Genomic DNA, 27,786 nt, shown 5'->3' with positions numbered 1-27,786 from the left:
CATGGACACAGGGAAGAGAACATCACACACGGGGCCTGTCAGTGAGTGGGGGACTAGGGGAGGGATCGCATTAGGAAAAATACCTAATGTAGATGATGGGTTGAGGGGTGCAGCAAACAACCATGGCATGTCCATCCCTATGTAACAAACTTGCACGTTCTGCACATATGTCCCAAAACTTAAAGTATAATAATAATAATAATAATAAAGGCCAGAAGAATTACAAAGTCCTTATTTTTAAAGGCATCAAAGAGTCTTTAAAATGGAAGTAATGGAATATCATCAACCAAAATTCCAGAGAGGTAGAACCTTTCTCAGGTGACCTGACATCATCAACCATTTTTTACCTTGAGTGGAGAGTTGGGGGGAGATTTGCTGATTCTACACATGAGCTGAATATTGAGCTTAGTCTAGGCTAAGGAGGAAAGAACAATAAAAATTTTCTTGACTGTGTTAGTGTAGAGGAAAAATTTGGAAGCTGCTATAGTCTGAATGCGTCACCCAAAATTTGTATGTTGGAAACGTAATTCCCAATGCAACAGTATAGGGAGGTGGGGCCTAATGGGAAGTGTTTAGGTCATGAGGGCTCTACATTGAAGAATGGATAACTGACATTATAAAAAGGGCTTGTGGGAATAAGTTCATTCTCTTCTGCTCTTCTGCCATGTGAAAACACTTTATGGCCCTTCTGTCTTCTGCCATCTGGGGATGCAGCAAGTAGGCCCTCAAAAGATCCCAGCATCCTGAATTTTAATTTCCCAGGCTCCAGAACTGTGAGAAAATGAATTTCTATTCTTTGTAAATTATCCAGTCTCAGGTCTTCTGTTATAGTAGCACAAATGGACTAAGAAACCTGAGATGGTCCCCAACACATGGCTGATTTTCTCACAGGACATTTACTAGTTTCTAGGAGTGCATGGGAGTCTGGTGATCTAGACAGATGTCTTCTAAAAGTAGAGTGAAATCTTTCACAGTCCTGCATACCGTGAAAGAGACCTGTCCTCGTGGTTTCTCCCTTAGTTGATTTGCCAAATTTTGAAGCTATATAGTATGGGAGGCTGAGGAGCTGGGCCAAGAAACTCTGAAAAGAAGGGCTAGCTCTCCCATTGTCTTTCAGATTGGAGGAGATGGATGCCTGACAGTATCTTAATCAAAGGCCCAGGAGGCCACCTTATATAAATTGAAATCCAGGCCAATGAAGCTGGATCCCTGACTGCCATGAGGTGATCAGTCTCTTATATCTGCCTAACAGAAAGAAGGGAAAACACTAACTGGTGGAAGAAAGTATAACTTTAAGCATCTCTGGTTCTTTTATATATAATGCACAGCATTAAATTTAAAAAATACCAGGCAGACAAAAATATGATTGATAAACAAGGGGAAAAAAGACTTTAGAAACAGACCTATAGATATTAGATTAGGATGCAAGGATGTTTGAATAGCTATAATTAATGTTTTGAAGAGAATAGTGGAAAAGATATACACAATAGGTGAAAAGATATACACAATAGGTGAAAATTCTCTGTAGAGAATTTCAACAGAGATTTTGAATTTATTGAAAAATGAGGCCAGACACAGTGGCTCACTCCTGTAATTCCAGCACTTTGGGAAGCTAAGACAGGCAGATTGCTACAGCCCAGGAGCTCAAGACCAGCCTGGGAAACATGGCAAAACCCTGTCTCTACAAAAAATACAGAAATTAGCTGGGCATTGTTACATGTGTCTGTAGTTCCAGCTACCAGGGAGACTGAGGTGGGAAGATTGCTTGAGACTGCGAGGTCAGGGCTGCAGTGAGCCATGATCATGCCACTTCACTCCAGCCTGGGCAACAAAGAGAAACCCTGTCTTAAAAAAGAAAGAAAGAAAGAAAGAAAGAAAGAAAGAAAGAAAGAAAGAAAGGAAAAGAAAAAAATGGAAAGAAAAGTGAATTGGATATTATAAGAGACAGGAAAAAAAAAAAAACCATACCGACCCTTTTGTCACCTAATACCCAACCATCCTTCTTCTCTTTGAAGAGACACCAGCTTAGGCACATATTTGAGACTGTCTCTTCCGGGTTTGCAAACCAATATCACTACTAATGTTCTCCTTCCTACTATTTAGCCATGCTGATGATCTTTTGGACAACCTAGCTCTCAGAAAGAATGTTTCTGTCAGCCCCCATAAGGTGTCAGACTTTCAGTCTCTCTCCCAGGAGCCTATCCTTCCTAGATCTAGACAGGATGGGGCAGAGAAATCCTGGCTGTTTATTTCACCAATGCAGATTTTCTCTACAGAGGCAAATCTCCTCCACAAAAAGCAGCTTTGCAGGGCTATTCCCCTCTTCTGGTCATCTGAACAGCCATCTTGAAATATGTCAAAAAGTGTATTTGGGAGTGAAATTTTTTTTTGTTTCTTTTAGTGATCACAAGTTGCATAGAAATGACAGTTATTTTGAGATATTTGAAAAATTATTATGCAGAAGAGGAATTAGGTTATTCAGAGAAAACCACTAGGAGAAAGTAGGCAAGTTCCAAGAAGAAGTATTTTAATGTACAAAAACTTGACTCTCTAGCAATGGAACCTCTCTAACAATGAAACATGAGAAACCTCTCTAACAATGGAACACGTACCTTTGTTAGCTCTCTAACAATGGAACATGAGAAACTGTTGTGAGAGAGAAGTTCAAGGAAGACATGGAGGATGTTTGGCAAGGGAGTTTGGCCAGAGGAGGTGTTGGGGTTAGAGGGAGGGAGCAACAAATTATACTTCCTCTACTCCTGATTTGGAATCAATTTTAAGATAGACAGAAGATTCATACAGATGGAGAAAAAGTGTCAGCTCTGTTATTGATAAAGCTGGTTGGCAAATGTGGCTTTAGATAAGTTAATGCATGATTCACACTCAGGACCATACTTGGCACTTAGAAAGCACTTGATAAACGTTGACTATCACTATTATTATAATCAGGAGGAGGTGGGGGATGTAGGAGAAGAAGAAGAAGGAAGAGGCCACAAGTGGGCAAACCCTCCCAACATGAGTAGAGTCTGCCATTGTGAACAGGTAGGAATAGACAAGAATATCTGCCTCCTACAGAAAGGCTGGTTCCAAGAAAGACAGCTGAGAAGGGGTTGAGTGGAGGTTGCTCAGTTATCTTCCCAAACTCACAAAATAGTTTATGCACTTCTCTCTCCTGAGGTGGAGTGTTGCAGGAAGTCAGGGATCCCAAACAGAGGGACCGGCTGAAGATTTCATGGACATTTATTAGTTCCCCAAATTAATACTTTTATAATTTCTTATGCCTGTCTTTACTGCAATCTCTGAACATAAATTGTGAAGATTTCATGGACACTTATCACTTCCCCAATCAATACTCTTGTGATTTCCTATGCCTGTCTTTACTTTAATCTCTTAATCCCATCATCTTCATAAACTGAGGATGAATGTCGCCTCAGGACCCTGTGATGATTGCGTTAACTGCACAAATTGTTTAAACAATATGAAATCTGGGCACCTTGAAAAAAGAACAGGATAACAGCAATGTTCAGGGAACAAGGGAGATAACCTTAAAGTCTGGCTGCCTATGGGCCGGGCAGAACAGAGCCATATTTCTCTTCTTTCAAAAGAAAATAGGAGAAATATCACTGAATTCTTTTTCTCAGCAAGGAACAGCCCTGAGAAAGAGAATGCATTCCTAGGAGTAGGCCTCTGAAATGGCCACTCTGGGGACGTCTGTCTTTTACAGTTGAAGATAAGGGATGAAATAAGCCCCGGTGTCCCGTAGTGCTCCCAGGCTTATTAGGATGAGGAAATTCCCGACTAATAAATTTTGGTCAGACCGGTTGTCTGCTCTCAAACCCTGTCTCCTGATAAGATGTTATCAATGACAATGCATGCCTGAAACTTCATTAGCAATTTTAATTTCACCCTGGTCCTGTGATCTCGTCCTGCCTCCATTTGCCTTGTGATATTTTATTAACTTGTGAAGCATGTGATCTCTGTCACCCACATCCTATTTGTACACTCCCTCCCCTTTTGAAAATCACTAATAAAAACTTGCTAGTTTTGTGGCTTGGGGGGCATCATGGAACCTGCTGACATGCGATGTCTCCCCCGGACACCCAGCTTTAAAATTTCTCTCTTTTATACTCTTTCCCTTTATTTCTCAGACCAGCTGACCCTTAAGGAAAATAGAAAAGAACCTACGTGAAATATCGGGGTGAATTTCCCTGATAGTGGAGTGAATGAGTAGGGGAGAGGACAGGCCAGGAATGTCACTCAAGCTGAAGTGCCTCCACTTGAAAAGGATATCTACATTGAGGTAGGGGTTAAATTATCAAAAATTCTGATTCCTACCATTTATTTAAGTGTATGAGCCTATATTTTTCCCTTTCTTCCTTCCTTCCCTCCCTCCCTCTCTCTTTCTCTCTTCCTTCCTTCCTTCCTTTCTTTTTCTTTCTTTCTTTCTTTCTTTCTTCCTTTCTTTCTTTCTCTTCTTTCCTACATTGAGGTAGGGGTTAGATTATCAAAAATTCTGATTCCTACCATTTATTTAAGTGTATGAGCCTATATTTTTCCCTTCCTTCCTTCCTTCCCTCCCTCTCTCTCTCTCTTTCTCTCTTTTTCTTTCTTTTTTTCTCTTTCTTTCTTTCTTTCTTTCTTTCTCTTCTTTCCTCAGTGTCTTACTGTGTTGCCCAACCTAAAGTGCAATGGCTATTCACAGGTGTGATCATAGAGCACAACAGCACTGCAGCCTGGAACACCTGGGCTCAGACAATCCTTCCCCCTCAGCCTCCTGAGTCACTGGATCTACAGGCATGTACCACCACACCCAGTTTATAAGACTATATTTCTTAAAATACATTCTCAGTCTTAGTTCGCTGCTGTTTCTCCATCTCCCCTTTACCACTTGATGCAGACCTTCCTGATTACTCTTTTTTCCCAGTTGACTGAAATTCTGTTCAGGATAAGAGTACCGCTTTTTAAGACTAAATAATGCTTCCTTCCTGATTCCTCCTCTCCCAAGGTTGGCAGTAAAGTGTTGCTATACTACCATATTAACACATCTTAGGGATTCCAAAGAGCCCTCAAGGGAACATCAAAAGAATTCTCAGACAAGCCTTTAACAGAACCTATGGAGAGATGGAGGAGCATGCCAATGAAAACACTAGACCTTAAAAGTTCTACTAGACCCTTCCTTGTCCTTATTATGAAGCAGCTGCAGAATCCCCTTCACTGTCACTCACACACAAATATCTGGCAAAAAATGGTAAAGACAAGAGATAAATTTGTTTATTATAGAGAAAGTTGGATAATTAAGGAAGGTCAGGAGTAGGAATTAAGAGAAGAATCAATGACTCTAACCATTCAAGGAATTTTCAGAGAGAAGAAGGATTAGACTTCATTTTACTCAGCTCCTAAGAGAAGAAAGGGACTAGTGAAGGTGATGGGTGAATGGAGGGGGCCATGATAGGAAGATGGATATTTGCTTCACTTAAAGGACTTTTTTACAAGTGGGAATGTACTCTGCCTTATTGGGAGAGTGAGTGTCTCCTCATTAATGGAAGTGAAAGCTAGGTGTCAGGGGTGTGGAAGAGAAGATCCAGGAATTTGGCCAAGAAATGACTGCATTAAGTGCTTTTAAGATATCTTCCAACCCTGGCTATTCACAATCCTATCAGTAGGAATGTTTGACCTACAACCTCAAAGATGTTTTGGAGCAAGAAGTGGCAAAATAAATAAATAAATAAATAAATAAATAGCACCACCCTCCATTTGACATAAAAATCTTTATTTAATTTTACTTCTTTCATTTTACTTTTTAGCTTTCCAAATCATCTCACACTATCCTCCCATTTTACAATCCATCATCAAATCCAGTGGCTGTTTCTAAGCTCTCTGTCTCCTTTGACAGCTGATATGGGTCATTGTTTTGCCCTTCTTGGAATCTCTTCTCCTACCATCTGTGACAGCAAGTGATCTTATTTGCATCCTTGACTGTGTTTTAAATTCTTCTGCCTTTTAATGTGGTTATAACATTATCAATGGCCTACTTTTTTCTCTTTCTCTCCCTAGTCTCAGCTTCAAAGTGTGACTACAATGGAGGTAACTCTCATATCTTGGTTCTATTTTTTTTCTGAGATACACTGTCTCATCAATGGCCACTTCATGAGAATTTCCTACTTCATTTCCATTGTCACTTCAAACTTTTTAACCTAAAATAAACTTACCCCTCTTACTTAAGAAGAGAGTTGGGTGCATCTTCTATGTGCTTACTGAAGAACCCTCACTTCCTCTGTCATTAGGGTGACTACCCATCTTAGACATTGCCCCAGTGTAATTATTTTTTAATTTCTATTATTTCAATAGTTTTTGGGGTACAGGTGGTGGTTTGTTACATGCATAAGTTCTTTAGTGGTGACTTCTGAGATTTTGGTGCACTCATCACCCGAGCAGTACACATTGTACCCAATGTGTAGTCTTTTATCTCTCACCCCCCTCCCACCATTCCCACTGAGTCTTCAAAGTCCATTGTATCATTCTTATGCCTTTGTGTCCTCACAGCTTAGCAGCCACTTATAAGTGAGAACATACGATGTTTGATTTTTCATTCCTGAGCTACTTCACTTACAATAATGGTCTTCAACTCCATCTGGGTTACTGCAAATGCCATTATTTTGTTCCTTTTTATGCCTGAGTAGTATTCCATGGTATGTATATACCACATTTTCTTTATCCACTCATTGATTGATGGGCATTTGGGTGGGTTCCATATTTTTGCAATTGTGAATTGTGCTGCTATAAACATGCATGTACAAGTGTCTTTTAATGACTTCTTTTACTCTGGGTAGATACCTAGTAGTGGGATCGCTAAATCAAATGGTAGATCTATTTTTAGTTATTTAAGGAACATCCATGCTGTTTTACATAGTGGGTGTATTAGTTTACATTCCCACCAGCAGTGTCAAAGTGTTCCCTTTTCACCACATCCACACTAACATCTATTATTTTTTATTTTTGGCCATTCTTGAAGGTGTAAGCTGGCATTGCACTGTCATTTTGATTTGCATTTCCCTGATTATTAGTGATGTTGAGCATTTTTTTCATATTTGTTGGCTATTTGTATATCTTCTTTTGAGAATTGTCTATTCATGTCCTTAGGCCACTTTTGGATGGGGTTATCTTTTTTTTTTTTTTTTTTTTGCTGATTTATTTGAGTTCCTTATAGATTCCTTGGGATGTGACATTAGTCCTTTGTCAGATGCATAGTTTTTGAAGATTTTCTCCCACTCTGTGGGTTGCCTGTTTACTCTGCTAACTATTTATTTTGCTGTGCAGAAGATTTTTAGTTTAGTTAAGTCCTATCTATTTCTTTTTGTTGCACTTCATGGTCATGAAATCTTTGCTTAAGTCAATGTGTAGAAGGGTTTTTGTGATGTTATCTTCTAGACTTTTTATGGTTTCAGTTCTTAGATTTAAGTCTTTGGTCAATCTTGAGTTGATTTTTGTATAAGGTGAGAGATGAGGATCCAGTTTCATTCTTCTACATGTGGCTTGCCAATTATCCCAGCACCATTTGTTGAATAGGGTGTCCTTTCCCCAATTTATGTTTTTGTTTGCTTTGTCAAAGATTAGTTTGTTCTAAGTATTTGGCTTTATTTCTGGGTTCTCTATTCTACTTCATTGGTCTATGTGCCCATTTTTATACCAGTACCATGCTGTTTTGATGACTATAGCCTTGTAGTATAAAGTCAGGTAATGTGATGCCTCCAGATTTTTTCTTTTTGCTTAGTCTTGCTTTGGCTATGTAGGCTGTTTTTGGGTTCCATATTAATTTTAGGATTGTTTCTCTAGTTCCATGAAGAATGATGATGGTATTTTCATGGGAATTGCATTGAATTTGCAGATTGCTTTTGGCAGTATGGTCATTTTCACAATATTGAGTCTACCCATCCGTGAGCATGGGATATATTTCCATTTGTTTGTGTCATCTATAATTTCTTTCAGCAGTGTTTTGTAGTTTTCCTTACAGAGGTCTTTCACCTCCTTATTTAGGTACATTTCTAAGTATTTTAATTTTTTTGTAGCTATTGTAAAAGGGGTAGAATTCTTGATTTGATTCTCAGCTTGGTCACCGTTGGTGTATAGCAGTGTTATTGGTTTGTGTATATTGATTTTGTGTCCTGAAACTTTACTGAATTCATTTATCACATCTAGGAGTTTTTTGGATGAGTAGGGTTTGATACCTTGTACAATTATACCATTGGTGGACAGCAACAATTTGACTTCCTTTTTACCAATTTTGATGCCCTTTCTTTCTTTCTCCTGTCTGATTGCTTTGGCTAGGAGTTCTAGTACTATGTTGAATAAAAGTGGTGAAAGTGGGCATCCTTGCCTTCTTCCAGTTCTCAGGAAGGGGGAATGCTTCCAACTTTTCCCTGTTCAGTATAATGTTGACTGTGGGTTTTTCATAGATGGCTTTTATTACCTTAACTTATGTCCCATCTATGCCAATTTTGCTGAGAGTTTTAATCATGAAAGGATGCTGGATTTTGTCAAATGCTTTTTCTGTGTCTAATGAAATGTGCATATGATTTTTGTTTTTAACTCTGTTTATGTGGTGTGTCACATTTATTGACTTGTGTATATTAAATCATCCCTACATCCCTGATATGAAACCCACTTCATCATGGTGGACTATCTTTCTGATATGCTGTTGGATTCGGTTAGCTAGTATTTTGTTGAGGATTTTTGCAAATATGTTCATCAGGGATATTAGTCTGTAGTTTTCTTTTTTTGTTATGTCCTTTCCTGGTTTTGGTATTAGGGTGATTAGGTATTAGCTTCATAGAATGATTTAGGAAGGACTCCTTCTTTCTCTGTCTTTTGGAATAGTTTCAATAAGATTGGTACCAATTCTTCTTTCAATTCCTGATAGAATTCAGCTGTGAATCCATCTGGTCCTAAACTTTCTTTTTGTTGGCAATTTTTAAATTGCCATTATTTTTATCTTGCTGTTTGTTATTGGTCTGTTCAAAGTTTCTATTTCTTTCTTTCTTTCTTTTTTTTTTTTTTTTGAGACAGAGTCTCGCTCTTTTGCCCAGGCTGGAGTGCAGTGGCACTATCTCGGCTCACTGGAAGCTATGCCTCCCCAATTCACACCATTCTCCTGCCTCAGCCTCCCAAGTAGCTGGGACTACAGGCACCTGCCACCATGCCTGGCTAATTTTTTGTATTTTTAGTAGAGACAGGGTTTTACCATCTTAGCCAGGGTGGTCTCAATCTCCTGACTTAGTGATCCGCCCGCCTCGGCCTCCTGAAGTGCTGGGATTACAGGCGTGAGCCACCGCACCTGGCCCAAAGTTTCTATTTCTTCCTGGTTTAATCTAGGAGGGCTGTATGTTTTCAGAAATTTATCCATCTCCTCTCAGTTTTCTAGTTTGTGCACATAAAGGTGTTCATAATAGCCTTGAATGATCTTTTGTATTTCTGTTGCATTGGTTGTAATATCTCCCATTTTGTTTCTAACTGAGCTTATTTGGATTTTCTCTCTTCTTTTCTTGGTTAATTCCACTAATGGTCTATCCATTTTCTTTCCCATTTCAATGGACCAGGTTTTTGTTTCATTTATCTTGGTATTGTTTTTCGTTTGTTTTAATTTCGTTTAGTTTTGCTCTCATCTTGGTTGTTTCTTTTCTTTTGCTGGGTTTGGGTTTGGTTTTTTCATGCTTCTCTAGTTCCTTGAGATGTGACCTTAGGTTGTCTATTTGTACTCCTTCAGATTTTTTGATATAGGCATTTAATGCTATGAACTTTTCTCTTTGCACTGCTTTTGCTGTATCCCAGAAGTTTTGATAGGTTGTGGCACTATTATCGTTCATTTCAAATAACTTTTAAATTTCTATCTTGATTCCATTGCTGATGCAAAGATCATTCAGGAGCAGATTATTTAATTTCCATATATTTGCATAGTTTTGAAGGTTTCTTTTGGAGTTGATTTCCAATTTTATTCCACTGTGGTCTGACAGAGTACTTGATATAACTTTGATTTTCTTAAATTTATTGAGACTTGATTTTGGGCCTGTGTTCCATGTTCTGATGAGTAGAATACATATTTCACAGTTCTTGAGTAGAATGTGCTGTAAATATTTGTTAAGTCCATTTATTCTATTCTTTATTTTCTGTCTTGATGCTTTCTAGTTCTGTCAGTGGAGTATTGAAGCCCCCCACTATTATTGTGCTCCTGTCTATCTCATTTCTTACATCTAGTAGCGATTGTTTTATAAATTTGGGAACTCCAGTGTTAGTTGCATATATATTTAGGATTGTAATATTTTCCTGCTGGACTAGTCCTTTTATTGTTATGTAATATCCCTCTTTGTCTTTGAAAACTATTGTTGCTTTAAAGTCTGTTTTGTCTGATATAAGAATAGTTACTCCTGCTCAATTTCATGTCCATTTGTACACAATATATTTTTCCATCCCCTTACCTTAAGTTTATGTTAGTCCTTATGTGTTAGGCAAGTCGTTTAAAGACAGAAGATACTTGGTTAGTGAATTCTTATTCATTCTGACATTCTGGATTTTGTAAGTGGAGCATTTAGGCCATTTACATTTAATGTTAGTATTGAGATATGAGGTACTATTCTATTCATTGTGCTAGTTGTTGCCTGAATATCTTGGTTTTTTTCCATTGTGTTATTGTTTCATAGGTCCTGTGAGATTTATGTTTTAAGAAGGTTCTATTTTGGTGTATTTTGAGGTTTTGTTTCAAGATTTAGAATTCCTTTTAGCAGTTCTTATCGTGCTGACTTTGTAGTGGCAAATTCTCTTGGTAGTGATAAATTCAGCATTTGCCTGTCTGAAAAAGACTTTATCTTCCTTTCATATATGAAGCTTAGTTTTGCCAGATACAAAATTCTTGGCTGATAATTATTCTTTTAAGGAGGCTAAAGTAAGGGTAATTACTTCATTTAAGGAGATGAAAGATAGGACCCCAATCCCTTCTAGCTTGTAGGGTTTCTGCTGAGGAATCTGCTGTTAATCTTACAGGTTTTCCTTTATAGGGTACCTGATGCTTTTGCCTCACAGCTCTTAAGATTCATTCCTTTATATAACCTGATGACTGTGTGTTGAGGTAATTATCTTTTTGCAATGAATTTCCTGGGTGTTCTTTGAGTTTCTTGTATTTGGATGTCTAGATATCTAGCAAAGTCAGGGAAGTTTTCCTCAATTATTCCCTCAAATTAGTTTTCCAAACTTTAGATTTCTCTTCTTCCTCAGGAACACAAATTATTCTTAGGTTTGCTCATTTAACATAACCCCAAATTGGCTGGAGGTTTTGTTCATTAAAAAAAATTTTTTTTCTTTGTCTGTGTTGGATTGGGTTAATTCAATAACATTGTCTTTGAGATCTGAGGTTCTTTCTTCTACTTGTTCAATTCTATTGTTAAAACTTTTCAGTGTATTTTGCATTTCTCTAAGCATGTCTTTTATTTCCAGAAGTTCTTATTGTTTTTTATTTATAGTATCTATTTCTCTACAGTATTTTTGTCCATATCTTGTATTCTTTTAAAAATTTATTCAAGTTGGTTTTCACTTTTCTCTGGTACCTACTTGAGTAGCTTAATAATCAACCTTCTGAATTCTTTTTCTGGCAATTCAGAGATTTCTTCTTGGTTTGGATCCATTACTGGTGAGCTAGTGTGATCTTTTGGTGGTGTGATATAACTTTGTTTTATTATATTGCCAGAATTGTTTTTCTGGTTCTTTCTCATTTGGGTCGTTATGTCAGAGGAAAGGTCTGGGACTCAAGGGCTGCTGTACAGATTCTTTTGTCCCACAGGGTGATCCTTTGATGTGGTGCTCTCCCCTTTCCCCTACAGATGGGGCTTCCCGAGATCTGAACTGCAGTGATTGTTATTGCTCTTCTGGGTCTAGCCACCTAGTGGACCTACCAGGCTCCAGGCTGGTACTGGGGAGTGTCTGCAAAGAGTCCTGTGTTGTGATCTATTTTCAGGTCTCTCAATTATGGATACCAGCACCTACTCCAGTGAAGGTAGCAGGGGAGTGAAGTGGATTCTGTGACAGTCCTTGGTTATAGTTTTGTTTAGTGCATGGGTTTTCTCAAATGCTGGTTATGCTAACAGTGAAGTTGTCACATGGACAGACTCAGGACCTCTGGTTAGCCAGGATGTTACAAGTGGTGGAATTAGCTGTTGTTTTCTCCTTCCTTGGAGCAGGGCTGTTTTGTTATGAGTTGCTATAATGGCTTGACTTGATTGGCCTCCAGCCAGAAGGTGGCGATTTCAAGAAAGCATCAGCTGCAGCAGTATAGGGGGAATACAAGCTTGCCCTAAGGTCACCTGGATAAGTATTTGGGTTTCTCAGGTGATGGGAAGGGCCACAGGGCTCCCACAAGATTATGTCTTTTGTCTTCAACTACCAGGGTGGGCAGAGAAAGACCATCAGGCGGGGGCAGAGTTGAGCATGTCTGAGCTCAGACTATCCTTGGGCAGGGCTTGCTGTGGCAACTGTGGGGTATGGGGGTGTGGTTCTCAGGCCAATGGAGTTATGAACCCAGGGGGATTATGGCTGCCTCTGCTGCTTTGTACAGGTAGCCAGGGAAGTGGAGGAAAGCCAGTGGTGACAGGTCTCACCCCACTCCCACACAGCCAGCAAGGGCAGTCTCACTCCTGCCATGCTCCCCCAATAGCCAAAAGAGCCAAATTTATATCCAGGCCTCTGGTATGCAGGGCTGGGATGTTGCCCTGGGATACTAGCCTCTCTGCTGAGAAGGCAAGCAGAGCTTTCAGGCCTCACCCCTCCCTGCCTGCTGTGGCTTCTGTGCTTGTATCTGCACTTTCTATTCATCTCCACAGATCCTGGCCAGGACAATTCGTACTCAGTCAAAATTATTACAAAGTTCAGCTGGAAGTTTCCTTCTCCCTGTGGCCCTTCCCCAATTCCACTGGCAGCCCTCCCCAAGGAACCCTGTGAGATAAAGTCAGAAATGACTTCCCTGGACTTCCTGGGGGACCAGGAGTACCTGCAGGGCTCTTCCCACTGCTTCTTCTACTTTTATATTTTGCTTGGCTCTTTAAATTCATTTCAGATCTAGGTAAAGTTAAATCCTTCTCCTGTTATTTGGATTTTCAGGTTTCCTCAATGAAGATGTGTGTTCAGAGGTAGACTTTCCCCCTCTCACACTTTAGGCACTCACAGTTTTTCAGCTATTTCACAGAGTTTGCAGTGGCAAGCCACTTCTTTCAAAGGGCCGGTGAATTCTTTCAGTTTTCCTGGTATGTTCCTGCAGCGGTTCTTGGAGCAAAAGTTCATGATGTGAGTCTCCACACATGTTCGTCTGAGTGAGAGTTTCAAGTTAGTCCTGCCTCCTAGCTGCCATCCCCTGCCCCAGGGTAATTATTAATAGCATCTTCTTTTATTTTCCAATGAGTCTCAGTAGATCGCATAGTGATCTACCTGTTATAATACTTCAATTGCCTGTGTTCTTTGTATCTCCTGCTGGATGACAAGCCAAACATTTAGTAGGAACTTAATAACTTTGTTGAATGAGTGAAGCATTGAGTAGAACTAGAAGTCTTCTGTGAAATAAACTTAGTACAGTTAACCTTTTAGAGCCTGTCATCAATCCACGTTGGCCTCCTTATCTCCTTTCAGCCTGTAAGAGCTGAGAAACCAGACACAGTTTCATCCAGTCTGTGACTAAGTCCACATCCTTTAGATACAAGGAAGTGGTGGGGATACTAAGGTTGGGTGGATTGTGTTGCTATATCACCCTCTTGTGGCTGGTGTGTGAAACTCATCACGAAGTCCTTTCTGTGGTATAAGTAGTTCTATAAATCTCAACCCAGATCTCATTTTGGTTTCAGGTTAGATTTGGTCATCACTATTTTTTAAAAAGTTTCCTGGGTAATTCTAATATTTAGGTAACCTTGGGTGTTATTGGCAGGTTTGGGCCATGCTTAAGTGACCAGGTGGCCACCTTTGACAGATCTACTTCTTTGTATATAGAAGTGTATTTAGTTTTCTCAGAGCTCACCAGGGGGCCAGCATATCTCTAGATCAGTGGTTCTCAACTGGGGGAGATTTTGCCAAGCAGGGGACATTTGGTAGTGTTTGGAGACACTTGATTGTTACAATCAAGGACAGGGCATGTGCTATACACCCAGTGGGCAGAGGCCAGGGATGCTGTTAAACACCCTACAGTGCACAGGACAGCCCCATGACAAAAAAAAATTATCCAGTCCCAAATGTCAGTAGTGTAGCAGTTGAGAAACCCTGCTCTAGATTTTGTCCACAAGGGAAATTTGGTGGAGTTCAGGGAAGGGAATTACTCTGGCAGTGACAAAAATTAAACAATCCTTTCAACACAGTTCTCCATGTGGAGGGTGGTTCCTGACCTTTGGTGAAGGGGATGCCACGCTAACCCTTGTCCACCTCCAGGAAAGGGACAACCTCACATCCTATCTGATCAAATCTGCCTCCTTCAGCATTTCATAACTATGGCATGGAGACATAAGGCCAGGAAACACATCATGCCATACTACTGTGTTATAAATCCTTTAGGAAACACAAGACAAAAGTGCAATTTCTTGATGGACTGGCTGTAATTTATTTATTTCCAAAAAGTAGAAACATAAACTTCAGAAGAAGAATCAATTCACAGTGGCTTCTCAGCCAGCACACACCACCCCCTGTAACAATCACATCCCCACTGTGTGAATTGAGGAAGCGTCTTGAAGAGCCTGGGACTGTGCCCAGTTGTACTTCAGAACATCAGTCCCTTCAAACTGAGAATGGGTGTGTTCCTCCTGACTTCTCTAGAATTCAGACATGCTTGGTCAAAAGAAAACAGCATTAGAGGGGAAACACGGGGAAAACTTATTGTTTTAAGTCTGAGGAAAAGGCAAGTTCCCGCTCCCCATAGTGCCATTTGGGGGAAACTAGAGAGTGGTGAATGTATCACCAGAAGGGGTTGTTTTACCACTTGTAACCATGGTCTAGGGTGAGAGGCATAATGCCAGTGCTGTTTGGTGGGTGGCCCAAAAGAACCCCTCCCCAGTGAGGTCTTGAGCCCAGGGGTTCAGGATACTTGGAAGTGATAGCCCCTTCTTCACCCTTTGTTTCTGCCCTTCCATCAGGTAGAATTCAGCTACTGGAAAAACTCAAGTGCTGGGAACTGAGCTTCTAGAACAATCTGAATTATAGTAAAGGAATGGGTGCTCATAAGCCCAGGGTTTACAAATCTTCATTAGTAGCTCCACAGTTTTGAGAGTAGACAGTGAATGAGGGTAAGGTTATACAAGGGTGTCGTAGTGGATAATTGTGAGGCTTTTTTTGTCTGCCTACCACCTGAATCCCACTTCTATTATTTGTAGAATTCCTTAACTCATAAAAAGTGAAAGTGGAAAATGCCAGATATTCAATTCCCAGCCTCCCTTGGAGATAGGACATGGACATGTGACCTAGGATTGGCCACTCAATCCCAGACTTTGAATTATAAACTACAGATGAAAGGATGAAGAAGGGACCCTGGAGAATTCATTTTCATGGCAGACAGTGCAGCAGTAACAGTAATATCAAGTTTCCAAGTCCAGCAGAGACAGTGAGGCAGTGGTAGAGTCTGTGCCTAGTGCTGGGGACAGTGGCTGTGCATGAACAGGATCGTCATCCCTGGGCTGGTTTTGTAATTTTGGCTGTGCTCCCAGCCACAGCCTAGTCTCCTCTTTTCCTGCTCACTTTCAAAGCATGGTTTTGCAGAACTTTCTAGCAGTTATTGGAACCAATCAGTATCTTTTCAATAGGTTCCTTTTCTACACAAAAAAAGCCAAAGCCAGCTTCTGTTGATTGCAACTAAGAGCTCTATTAAAGAAGCTGGTACCAGGAAACGAGATGCACTAAGCAACAGGCTTACAATGTGAATTGACCTCATAGAGGAGGTAAGATACAAGGCAATAAGGACCTGAGTTTTGAGCTGGGAAGTTGGTGCCCCTTATTATGCAATGGTATGATAGTGGCTGTTTCTTACAATACTTGCCAAGTTTATATAAGAACCAATAAGAAAAAGAAGGGCTTAAATTGAAGACAGCCTGTCTGAAAGCAGAGAATAGGAAAAAACATAGGACTTTACTTAAAAAGTCTCTTTCTGCTTGCAACTCGCAAAATAAGTTATTGAGCATTCAATGATTTGAAGCTGTTAGACCAAAATAACTTAATTTTCTACTAGAAGATAAATTTAGTGTGAGGAGAGGTATGCAGGGAGTAGAAAGTGCCTAGGAAAGACCTTGACCTGCAATACCCCTTGAAGCCCTGGATACAAGATAGGTTCAGAATCTGGTCACAGAGAGTCTTAGCTGAGGTTCCAGGTTTGTTGTTCAAGGGAATCTACAGAGAACTGGGATTTAAACATCATTTTGAGAAGTGAAAAATCACCATGGGACAAGTTCCTCTGAGTATTCCAAGCTCCTTTGTAACAGCACCATCAAACATTTGCTACTTTTTTCTTTAAAACTGTATGCCATTTGCACAGAACTGTACTTTTAAGGCTCTTACTTGGTTTCCAGTCCACTGTTCAAAACTCAGAGATCTCAAAATCATTCTTTCTGTTTATTGACTTTTTAGCTTCTGGGTTTTGCAAATAAAATAATATTCTTAGCTTCCTTTATACAATAATATCAGAGTGTTTTATGTATAATAAGAAATTCACCCTTCAGCCTCTATTCACTCTTTATCCTGAGAGAGAAACTGAGGCACAGAGGCTTGATCAGGTCTGCAGGTTATCATGATCAGCTCCCAGAACAAAGTAAAGATGGCCAAAATGTAAACTTTTCCAGACTTTGTGACTGGTGGTCCAGTGTGTGAGATAGGTACTCAGATGTCCTGGCTTTCAGTCTGATTTTTATTATCCAGTTCCAGCCAAGAGCAAGATGCCCAAAGTCTGAACTCACATTACTGTCCATTTCATCTGCTACAACACAAAGATGGAACGCTGTTATCAAGTAACGCTCTGTTCTGCGCCTGCAGCCACTGCACAGCAAGCTAAATTCTTGGGAAGCCTCACTTCCTTGTTCATTTCACAGATGTATATGGAAGAAACATCAACTGGGAGTTGATCTGAGAAGGGTACAGACGTGTAGCATGTCTGTCAGAGGAAATTTGGGGCCTGGGGCCAAAGTTCAGTGTTCATTTTGCTTTTTCCATTTTCCTTCAGAAAGTCCCTTTGTTGGGTCTCTGGTGTCAGCTCTCTGGAAGTGTCACACTAGCATAGACTGTGATGGAATTTGTTTCCTGGGGACAAAGCAGAAGTCTGTGAGTAGAGGGACTGGATACTCACTTCACAGAATGCAAATGAAAACAGCGCTGCTGAGGAAAAGGAAAGGGTCTTAGAGATCGTGGCTTGTGCAGGGTCTGTCACAGACAGGGCCTTGCTGGGACAGCACTTGGGTTCCCACACTGCTTCTCCACCTGCAACAAGGGCTGCAGCTCCCTTCCAAGCATAAGCATGCCATTATGGGGAGCGTGATCTGAGGACCAGCACTCAGTGCCCTGTCTCCGTCTTTGCCCTCTCCCCTTCCATCCCCTTGTAAGGAAAACCATTTGTTTTGCTGTTACATATGGATCACAATCTGGGAAGCCAAGAGAGTTGTAAATTATTGAGTTTTTAAAAAGTCTAGTGGGACTCAAAGGGAGAAGAGAAAAGTGGTATTGTCAGGAGAGAGGAAGGGGAGAAGAGGGTTATGTGCAAAGATCTCTCATGTCAAAGAAACAAAGAAAAGAGAATTTAAGGGGTTTGGCCATAAAATGTTAACTATAGCATACTGTTTTTGTCCTTAAGTAAACTTCATTAAAAATCTATATATTTTTTGAAGCTTTGAAGTCAGGTTTATATTTTTACTTCCCTCTTAGATATGACAGTAAACTGAGAATGGACCTCAAGTTGAAGATTGATTTCATCTTGAAATAGGGCACCTGCCCAGGCATTTCTGGGTGAGTGTGTGTGCGGTAGGAGCTTTGAAAAATAAGGTGGATGCAGGCATTTGTGTGACATTTGTGCCTCTATAATCCTGGGTTCTCTTCTGAAAGAGCCCAAATGGAGCAAAGATTTCAGCCCAGAATTTATTTCTATTCATTCAGTAAAGGAAAGATTCCTGTCAAAAGTAAACTTAGTCCCTGCTGATGTTGCAATAGGGTAGAATACGCACGTCTCATTTTGAGCTGCACTCCGTATTCTCTTCTAGGCTTAACACCTATGCAGAGCTCCACCCCTAAATATTCTGATTAAATGGGGCTGCACAGAGTCTAGGCATGAGCATTTTTACAATGGTTCCCTGGTGATTCTGTTTTGTAGCTGGAGTTGAGAACTCCTGGACTCCAGCTGCTGTTCTTAGACTTGAGTGTGTATCAGAATTGCCTGGGGTGTGGGTTTTTTTAAATATGTAGGTCCATGGCTACTCTCCATAGACATTTTCATTTAACAGAATCCTAGGTGGAAGGCCCTAGGAATCTTTATTTTTAACAAGTACGCTGGCTGATTCTGATGTGGTCCTTGGACAACTCTCAGGGAAACACTGGCCAGCAGGGAGTGAGCAGCGGCCCCGTATGAGCAGGTATTGTGGACTTCATGGAAACTGGAAAACCAAAGCCACAGAGACTCCTTTTTGCCTGCATGCTGTGGCCTCCCTTCCCCAGTCCAGGACTCATCAATCTGTTTCATTTAATTTGTTTTTGTTTTAATTTTTTTTTTTTACTTTTATTTTAAGTTCAGGTGTACATGTGCCGGTTTGTTACATAGGTAAACTTGTGTCATGAGGATTTGTTATACACATTATTTTGTCACCAAGGTATGAAGCCTAGTGCCCAATAGCTATTTTCCCTGATCCTCTCCCTCCTCCCACCTTAAAAAAAAAACTTCCTCATTTTCCCCTCCTTCATGTATTCCCTCTCTACGGAGAGTAGGCAGAGAGATGCCTCACCTGGACAGACTCTGGGACAGGCTCTGTGGCAGCAACATATATGGTGGTGCAAGGGTCCTGAGCTGGGAAGGGGTCAAGTTTCTTCTGAAGAGGCTACAAGAGAAGCAAAGAAAGCAGATTAGCTGAACAGAGAGAGCTAGTTCTCACCCAACTCTCCAATAGAGAAGCACAGACTCAAGAAGCCTTGAGGCAGAAAGTTCCTTCGAGTCATTTGGTCCAACCTCCTTCTCAGGTGGGAATTCTCCCCCAAATTCTCTGGAACTCAATTCCCCAGGCTTTACTTGGACTCCCCAAGTGGAGTCTTGGGGTGCACAACCTCCCAAGGCAGCCTCATCCATTGTCAATGCTTCCCAGATGTTTTAAATGTCTTCCTCACAAGAAACTGAAATTGGTGTGGCTCTTACAGGGGCAGCTGGAGGGGACAGAATAGCAACAGAATTTAGTCCGTCTCACTCATATCACCGGCTACATGCAGAGTTCTTGCATCCCACACTGCCATTCCTACTCTTCCTCCTCCTCACATATGTCTTATTTGCCTCACAACCACTCTATGTGTTAAATACTGTTGTTACTCACACTTCACCAATGACAAAGCTACAGCTCAGAAAGATCAAATGTTTTCCTAATGTGTACATGCAAGAAGCGTCAAAGCCAGGAGTCCCCCGCCTTAAGCTCTTTTAACTTAAGGTGCATGTCCTTTCTGTCACTATTCTTTTTTGGTCACTCAACTTATAATGACCTATCCCTTACTTAAATTCCTCAGGTATTTAAAGTCTAATTTACACTTTATGGCACTCTATGCTATATTTAAAACATTCTGATATATTTATGTGTTGTTTCTCCAGTCTATACATTCCTTGAGAAATAAGCTATATATTTTTGTATTCCCCACAGAACAGTATTGGACACATAAAAATAAACCCTTCAGTTGATATTTGTTGATGTTACTTTGAACGAATTAAAATCCACAATACCTGGACAAAGACCTCAAAATAAATTGAGACCACATCCTTGTAAGATGCAGATGCCATCACTTACAATAGGGAAGTCATTAATTCAACACATTTCGGGGACACTGGTTATGGGATAATGCTGCTGTCCACTCTCCCTGGGTATAGAGCCAAACTTGAAGCCATACCACATGTGTTTTAATGCGAGAAAACTTGGAATTTTGTCATGTGATGGAAGGGTTAAGGAATTAGGAAAGTTTATTGGAGGAAAAAGGGATGGGACATAATTTTTGTCTTCATATATTTGATGAATTGCCATATAGAAAAGGAATTCAATTTGCCTGTAAAGTATCTCAGGTTTAAACCAAGATTAGGATTTGGGGAAAATATTTTGATTCAATATAATGAAGATCTTTCTAATAGTAAAAGATGCTCAAATGTGGGATGAATTGCCTTGGCAGGCAATGAGCTCCTATAGTTATAAGTGCTTGGGCATGGTCTAGACCAGTGCTGCTGACTTTTATTATGCATATGAATTACTTGGGGATCTTGTTAAAGGGTTGATTCTATTTCAGAAGATCTGGAGCAGAGCCTGATTGTGCATTTCTAATAAAGTCCCAGGTGATGCTGATGCTGCTTGTTCACAAACTATATTTCAGTAAAAAGGAGCTAGGCAACACTTTGGAAGTAATGTTGTAGCAGATAATTCAAGCAGTAATTGGGTGGTTCAGATAGATGACTTTCAAGATTCCATACAATTCTTAAATACATTTTGAAGAAATTTTGAGTTTAAGAAAGAATTTCTTGCAGTGATGAGACAGATTAAGAGGCTATCAAAACAGTTTATTAAGAGACCTTTGGCCGGGCGTGGTGGCTCACGCCTGTAATCCCAGTACTTTGAGAGGCTGAGGTGGGTGGATCACGAGGTCAGGAGATTGAGACCGTCCTGGCCAACATAGTGAAACCCCATATCTACTAAAAATACAAAAATTAGCCAGGAATGATGGTGCATGCCTGTAATCCCAGCTACTCGGGAGGCGGAGGCAGGAGAATCCGTTGAACCAGGGAGGTGGAGGTTGCAGTGAGCTGAGATCGCGCCACAGCACTCTAGCCTGGTGACAGAGTGAGACTCCGCCTCCAAAAAAATAAAAAAGAGACCTTTATCAACAGATGCAGCCTCTGCTGGTCTTCCTGTTTGGGAGAACTTTAGCATGACCTGACCTAGAGGCAGAAGGAGGCAAATAACTTACATTTTTAACATTAATTCAGAAGTTTTAGAAAGCAGAAAAATATGTAAAAGAAGTCACCCATAGTCCTATTAAGACTATGTGTGTGCTTAAATGTTCGCTTCAGGATTTTTGTCCAGGCATAGGGAATTATTTTAAACATAAATATAATAAGTCAGTATATTTTTGTATCTTGTCATCTTCTGTTAGGACCACTGATTTGTATATCTTTAGGGAGCATCATTTACAAGCAACTCCAGGGGCATTATTTTCACATAATTTTTGTGAATGGTGGCCGCTGGAATTAATTCTGCAAGATAGTAGCTCTGATAAGTCCTAGAAGAGTTCCTAGCATACAGCAAACATTTGTTAAGTGATTTCCATGTTATTATATTCTTTATAAGATTATTTTATAGCCATTACAAATAAGAATAAAGGCATTGTTAGTTTTTAAATAATTGTCTACATTGTTACAGTCTTTATAATGACATAATAAAGACATCGCAAATATGAACAAAGAAAATTGTGAAAATGTGGGTAAGTCTAAGTATATATTTTTATATATAAAACAATAATAATTATGTCTTGTGTGTTTAAAATATATATGAAATTCAAATAATGACAAAACGGTCACTTAAATCAAGAGGTGAAATTATTGTGGACTTAAAGTATTATGCAGGAGGGAAGTAAACCTTAGACTTTGGTAAGTCAAAGTTGTATTTTATAACTTCTAGGGTTGCCACTAAAAAGACAGAAAAAGTTGTTCACTAATATGTAGAGGAGAAAATTGAATAATAAAAATATAACTTACAAAAATTTCCACCAAAGAAACCCCAGTCTCAGATAGCTTTACTAGCAATTTCTACCAAATATTTAAGGGGAGAAATAAGACATCCTACCCAAATATCGCAGAGAATAACAAAAAGGAAATGCACCCTGTGGTGGGTTGAACTGTGATCCCAAAAGATATGTCCACGCAGAATCTCAAAATGGGACTTTATTTGAATAAAGGTCTTCACAGATGTCAAGATAAGGATTTCAAAATAAGGTCATCCTGGATTAGAATAAGTCCTAAGTCTGATGATGAGTGTCCTTACAAGAGATGGAAAAGAAGAAGACACAGAGAGGGAGGTCATGTGAAGATGAAGGCAAAAATTGTAGATTCACAACTACAAGCCAGCAAATGCCACAGAGAGCCTGGAGCCACCAGATGCTGGAAGAGGCAAAGAGGATTTTCTCCTAAAGCCTCCAGAGGGAGTGTGGCCCTGAGGATGTGGCTCCTTAATTTTGGACTTCTGACCTCCAGAACTGTTAGAGAATAAATTTCTGTTGTTTTAAGCCACCAAGATTCCAGTAATTTGTTAAGGCAGCCCTAGGAAACTAACACATACCCCAACTCCTTATGTGAATTAGCATAAATCTTTATATCAAAACCCCACTGGTTGGGCATGACTACCCAGGTCCCTTCCAGTTCTTAAAGTCTGAATTTTTAACAGCAGAGCGACCAACTTTACCGTGATGTGGTTAATAGGTAGAGTAGCTCTGTGTCATTTTGGGATCAATCTGAGGCTTGTGATTAAAGAAGAGTCCAGGAAGAACTCTGTTACTTGTTTTTTTAAGGACATTTGAAATATTTCTACCTCAACTTGTATCCCAGTTAGATATATTCACAAGAATGCTATATACCAGCCACTGCAGTGCCTTCTTAAAAAAAAAAAAAAAGGCATTACACAAGAGAATTACAGGCCAATTTCACTCAGAAACATAAGTAGAAAACAAAACTCTTAACAAAATATTAGCAAATAAAATCCAGTAATGCTTAAAAAGGACTAAACTAAATTGGTCTACAACAAAATTAAGACCTTCTCTTTATCAGTAGGTATCTCTGAGAAATTCCAAAGGCAAGCTACAGATGGGTGAAGGTATTTGCTAACATATCTGCCAAAGGGCACATATCCAAAATATATGAAAAGCATATAGTAGTCCATAAAAGAAAGACTAAACCTCAAAGGGAAACGGGCAAGAGATTAAATGGGCACTTTAAGAAAGAATTTTAATATGGCCAATAAACATATGAAAAGTTGTTCAACTTCCTTAATAATTACAGAGATGTGGAATAAAAGCATAATAAGACACATCCAACACTAGGACTAAAATTAGACTGTTAATACCAAGTCTTCATTAGAATGCATAACAATTGAGGCCAGGAGTGGTGGCTCATCCCTGTAATCCCAGCACTTTGGGATGCTGAGGCAGGCAGATCTCCTGAGATCAGGAGTTCGAGACCACCCTGGCCAACATGGTGAAACCCTGTCTCTACTAAAAATACAACAATAAGCCGGGCGTGGTGGCGCGCACCTGTAATCCCAGCTGCTTGGGAGGCCAAGACAGGAGAATGGCTTGAACCCAGGAGGCAGAGGTTGCAGTGAGACAAGGTCATGCCACTGCACCCCAGCCTAGGCAACAGAGTGAAACTCTGTCTCAAAAAAAAAGGCATAGCAATTGAGACTCTCATATGCAGCTGATAGAAAAGTAAATGGATACGCCCACTTTGAAAAACAGCTTGGCCTTATCTAGTCAATTTGGAGATATGCATACTCTATGATTCAGCAATTCTACTTCTAGGTATATCTAGGTATATACCCAACAAAAATATGTGCACATGTCCGCTTAACGGCATGCATATGAATGTTCACAGCTGCAACTTTCATAATAGCCTCAAACTGGAAATAACCCACATGTCCATCAATAGTCAACTGGATAAATAAACTCTAGTATATTCGTACGTTTATATTCTATGAAGCAATGAAAAAGAATGCATTATATCTAAATTCAAAGACGTGTATGAATCTCATAAAGATAATATTGAGCAAAATAAATCAGACATGAGAGAAAAAAGAATAAAGAATTCAATTTTTATAAAGTTCAAAAATAAAAAAGGAAAAAGCTAACCTATATTTCTAGAAGTCAGGATAGTGGTTATCTTTGGGGAGGAGAGAGGAAGTAATGATTGGGAAGTGGCACAGGAGGCCTTCAGGAAGTATGGGCAATGTTCTAGTCTTTGATCTGGGTGGTAGTTTTATGGTATTAGAAGACTCTATACTGAGGCCAGGCACAGTGGCTCACATCTGTAATCCCAGCACTTTGGGAGCTGAAGTGGGCAGATCACTTGAGGTCAGGAGTTTGAGACCAGCCTCACCAACATGGTGAAACCCCATCTCTACTAAAGATATAAAAATTAGCTAGGTGTGGTGGCAGGTTCCTGTAATCTCAGCTACTCGGGAGGCTGAGGCAGGAGAATCACTTGAACCCAGGAGGCGGAGGTTGTAGTGAGCCCAGATCACACCACTGCACTCCAGCCTGGGCGATAAAGCAAGACTCTGTCAAAAACAAAAAACAAAAAACACGCAATACTGAAAAATGTTTTCTTCTCATATAGATCTGTAGACTTGATACAATTCTAATAAATTTTTTTCTTTTTGTGGTACTTGATAAGTTGATTCTAAAATACATATGAAAGTACAAAGGAACAAAAATAGCCAAAAACTCTTGCAGAAAAACAAATTAGGAAGACTTGCTTTACCAAATGTCAAGATATGCACTTAAGGGTAATTCACTGAGCTGACATTAATGTGTTGTGTACTTTTTTGGTCAGAGATGATCCTGACTGAAGAGTGGGTATGCGTGAGTGTGTGTATGTGACTGTGTGTGTGTGTGTAAAATGGAGGAGAGGACTCAAAGTGTGATTAGAAGCAGTTGGAGGTAGGAGAGGAGGTGCAAGTTAGTCCCCTCGAGTGTTTGCAAAGTAAGACATGCCTGCCCAGCACTCTCCTAGGTGCTATAGTGGCTACAAATAGAGTAGAGAACAGACTCCAGTCCTCAAAGACTTTCAGTCTTGCAGGTGTGCTCAGACTCAAACGTTGAACTGGGAGGACAGTCCTGAACTGATGAATGCCACTGAATTTTAAATTTTATTTAATTCAATTTAATTTAAATTTAAAAAACTACATGCGGCTAGTGACTACCATATGTCATGCTTCACAGTAAAAAAGAGGAATGCTAGCAGCATAGGATAGAGTAGTGAGGGAAGACACTGTGGTAAAGACGAACCTGGTTACCTAAATATGCAGATGAGAGCATGGGGGGAAACGGTTACTCTTGGGATTCTCATCTATTTAAATGGAGTTTAGTTGGGGAGGATGGAGCTGGGTTGTGTAATAAGACCTCCAGGCCACTAGGGGAACAGTAGAAATAAGAACTTTGTTCAAAAGTCCATCTCCTGGTTCTCAGAAGTGCATCTGCTGTCTTTTGATGCAATTTTCTAAGGTACTATCAAAACCGTCTTTACCTTCACATCCTTTACTCAATAATTTGCCTTTTCCTACACCCCAAATGGCCAGATTCTGGCCTATACAATACCAAGAATTGCCTTCATGTTGAAAAACTACGGTGTCTCTGCATCTAACCACAATCCTTTTAGCATCTCTATCCCTTCCTTCAATCATATCTGCTTCTCAACTTCACCATGCATCCAGTTTTTCCATCCTTCACTTCTTAGTCGAGTGATCACTCTATCACAGTTTTGCTTTCTTCCATCTCATCTTTCATCTCTTTAACCACACTCTAGCTAGAATTTTGAAGATCCTCCCTTCCTTGTCACTTTTGCACTTAGTAAATCCTAAACTAGGATCAGTCCAACGTGTCACACAATATAGCTTTTCCAAACCTTCTCCTCTCTCCTCAAGCCTGCACTCTTTTCCCTAGAAAAGGAAATAATTGAGTAACATGGAACTGTAGACTCCTACAATGCCAGAGCTGGAAAGAGTCATACAGTATTTCCAGCTTCTTCATTTTTTCCTATGAAGAAACATGACCAGAAAACTATCCAGTGTTGCCCATTATTTCAAACACTGACGTTTAGTGACCTTTAGGAGAACTCTTGTTCTTGACTCCTGTTCCCTACTTTCCTCTGCTCTGGATGGAAAACTGTGAATGTCCAACAGGCAAGGTAGACTGGCCAGGAATCCTCTAGGAAACATGACAGGTTCATCTCAAACAAAATATAGAACTTACACCTGGTTTCTGGACTTGGGCATAGATCGTAAGGCTTTTTTTTCCCATTGTTGTCTGGTAACGGTCCGTTTTACCTGGTGAAAAGAAACCATAATGGTTATCTCCCTCTGGTCCCCAGCAGGAGCTCCTTATTCAGACCTGTCTGGTCTTTACTGTCCTTTGCATACCCACTTTCCCCAAGGGTACAATAGAAACAAAGCCCTGAGTCCCAACCCCCCTGCACATTTGTCATATTGTCTTAGGTTAGTTACTTGATCACTCTAGGCCTATCTGTGAAATGGGATTTGAAATACCTGCCTCACGGGGCTGTTGTGATAATTAAATGAGATACCACTTGTAAAGTGTTTAGAACATTGCCTGGTGCATAACAAATGCCCAATATGCATTAGGTGTTTTTCTCATTGGTGTACCATTCAATTACTTTAATCTCTGTTGCTCAATGTGCATATCTGGTCTCCTAATAAGATTCTAAGTTCTTTGAGGGCAGGGCTAGCTGTTTACACCTCTTTTGTATTTTCCAGCTGGTAGTATGTTGCTTCACTCGCAGCTTTCTCACCTCCCTATTTCTGGGGGAATTGATGTGTGGGAGGTAAGGGTGGGGAGACGTGTAAGAGGGATGTTCCACCTGGGACTATTTAGAAAATAAAGCAACAATGTCATTCTGTTGCCCACCATCTGGAAATTTTGCTCAGGGCCTAGGGTCTCTGGAAAGTAATAAGTTGCAGAACATTTTAATTTTTAGCCAATTTTAAAAAGCTTTCTTTTTAAATTATAGGAGTAATTTATTCTCATCATAAAATAAAAATTGTGAAGAAATATATAAAGTAAAAAGCATCAATCCCCTTTCCCCATTAACCAACCCAATTTCATTCCCAAAAGAAACCGTATTTTTCAATACCTGTGAAAAGAAGTGGGGAAAAAAAAGAAGATAACATTTTTCAAAGTTTGATGTATATCCCTATAGATCAGCTCTGTGCAACAGAACTTTCTGAGGTGATGGAAATGTTCCATATCTGCAGTGTCTAATACAGCTTACAGACACGGGGCTATGGAGCACCTGAACTGTGACTAATGTCACTGAATTTTAAATTTTATTTAATTCAAATTAATTTAAATTTAAAAAGCCACATGTGGCTAGTGACTACCATATTAGACAATGCAGTTCTGGATATTTGCTATACTTATATAGACTTTTTTTCACCCAAGAGGTGTCATTCTGCACACACTTCTCTGTAACTTGATCTTTTCACTTAAAATGTCTTGAGGACATTTTTCATGTTAGCACAGTAGACCTATCTCATTCTTTCTAAAGTTGCACAGTATCCTTTGTATACATCATACAGCAGTAAGGATGGTGGGAAAGTGGCAAACTGAAGGATGGAGGTTTATTATGGTTTGCAAAGTCTAGGCAGAGGCAATGGAGGGTAGACCCAGAAAATCACAGCCTTTAGGGTAGACTTATTTTAACACCAGTTAATTTATTCTCTTAAAAAACTGGGCTGGGCGCAGTGGCTCACGCCTGTAATCCCAGCACTATGGGAGGCCGAGGTGGGCAGATCACGA

At 40.0% G+C, this 27,786-nt stretch overlaps 1 protein-coding gene across 2 annotated transcripts in view; it reads right to left on the bottom strand.

Annotated features, from left to right (window-relative positions):
* Window positions 1-14,590: 14,590 nt before the first annotated feature.
* SLAMF1 (signaling lymphocytic activation molecule family member 1) overlaps window positions 14,591-27,786 on the bottom strand; it is a 38,957-nt gene continuing 25,761 nt past the window's right edge. The window contains exons 5-7 of one of the 2 annotated variants that reach the window (XM_002809913.6): window positions 26,224-26,297; window positions 18,975-19,067; window positions 14,591-17,289 (exon numbers count right to left, since the gene is read on the bottom strand). In XM_002809913.6, the coding sequence (XP_002809959.3) occupies window positions 17,239-17,289; window positions 18,975-19,067; window positions 26,224-26,297 (218 nt within the window). In that variant the 3' untranslated portion in view covers window positions 14,591-17,238. The remainder of the gene's footprint in view (window positions 17,290-18,974; window positions 19,068-26,223; window positions 26,298-27,786) is intronic. The other variant, XM_024253423.2, reaches the window with a different exon arrangement.

Source organism: Pongo abelii, chromosome 1 (assembly GCF_028885655.2).
Source record: "Pongo abelii isolate AG06213 chromosome 1, NHGRI_mPonAbe1-v2.0_pri, whole genome shotgun sequence".
Classification (NCBI taxonomy): Eukaryota; Metazoa; Chordata; class Mammalia; order Primates; family Hominidae; genus Pongo; species Pongo abelii.
Note: the sequence above shows the minus strand (reverse complement) of the source record. Positions and strands in the feature narration are given on the sequence as shown.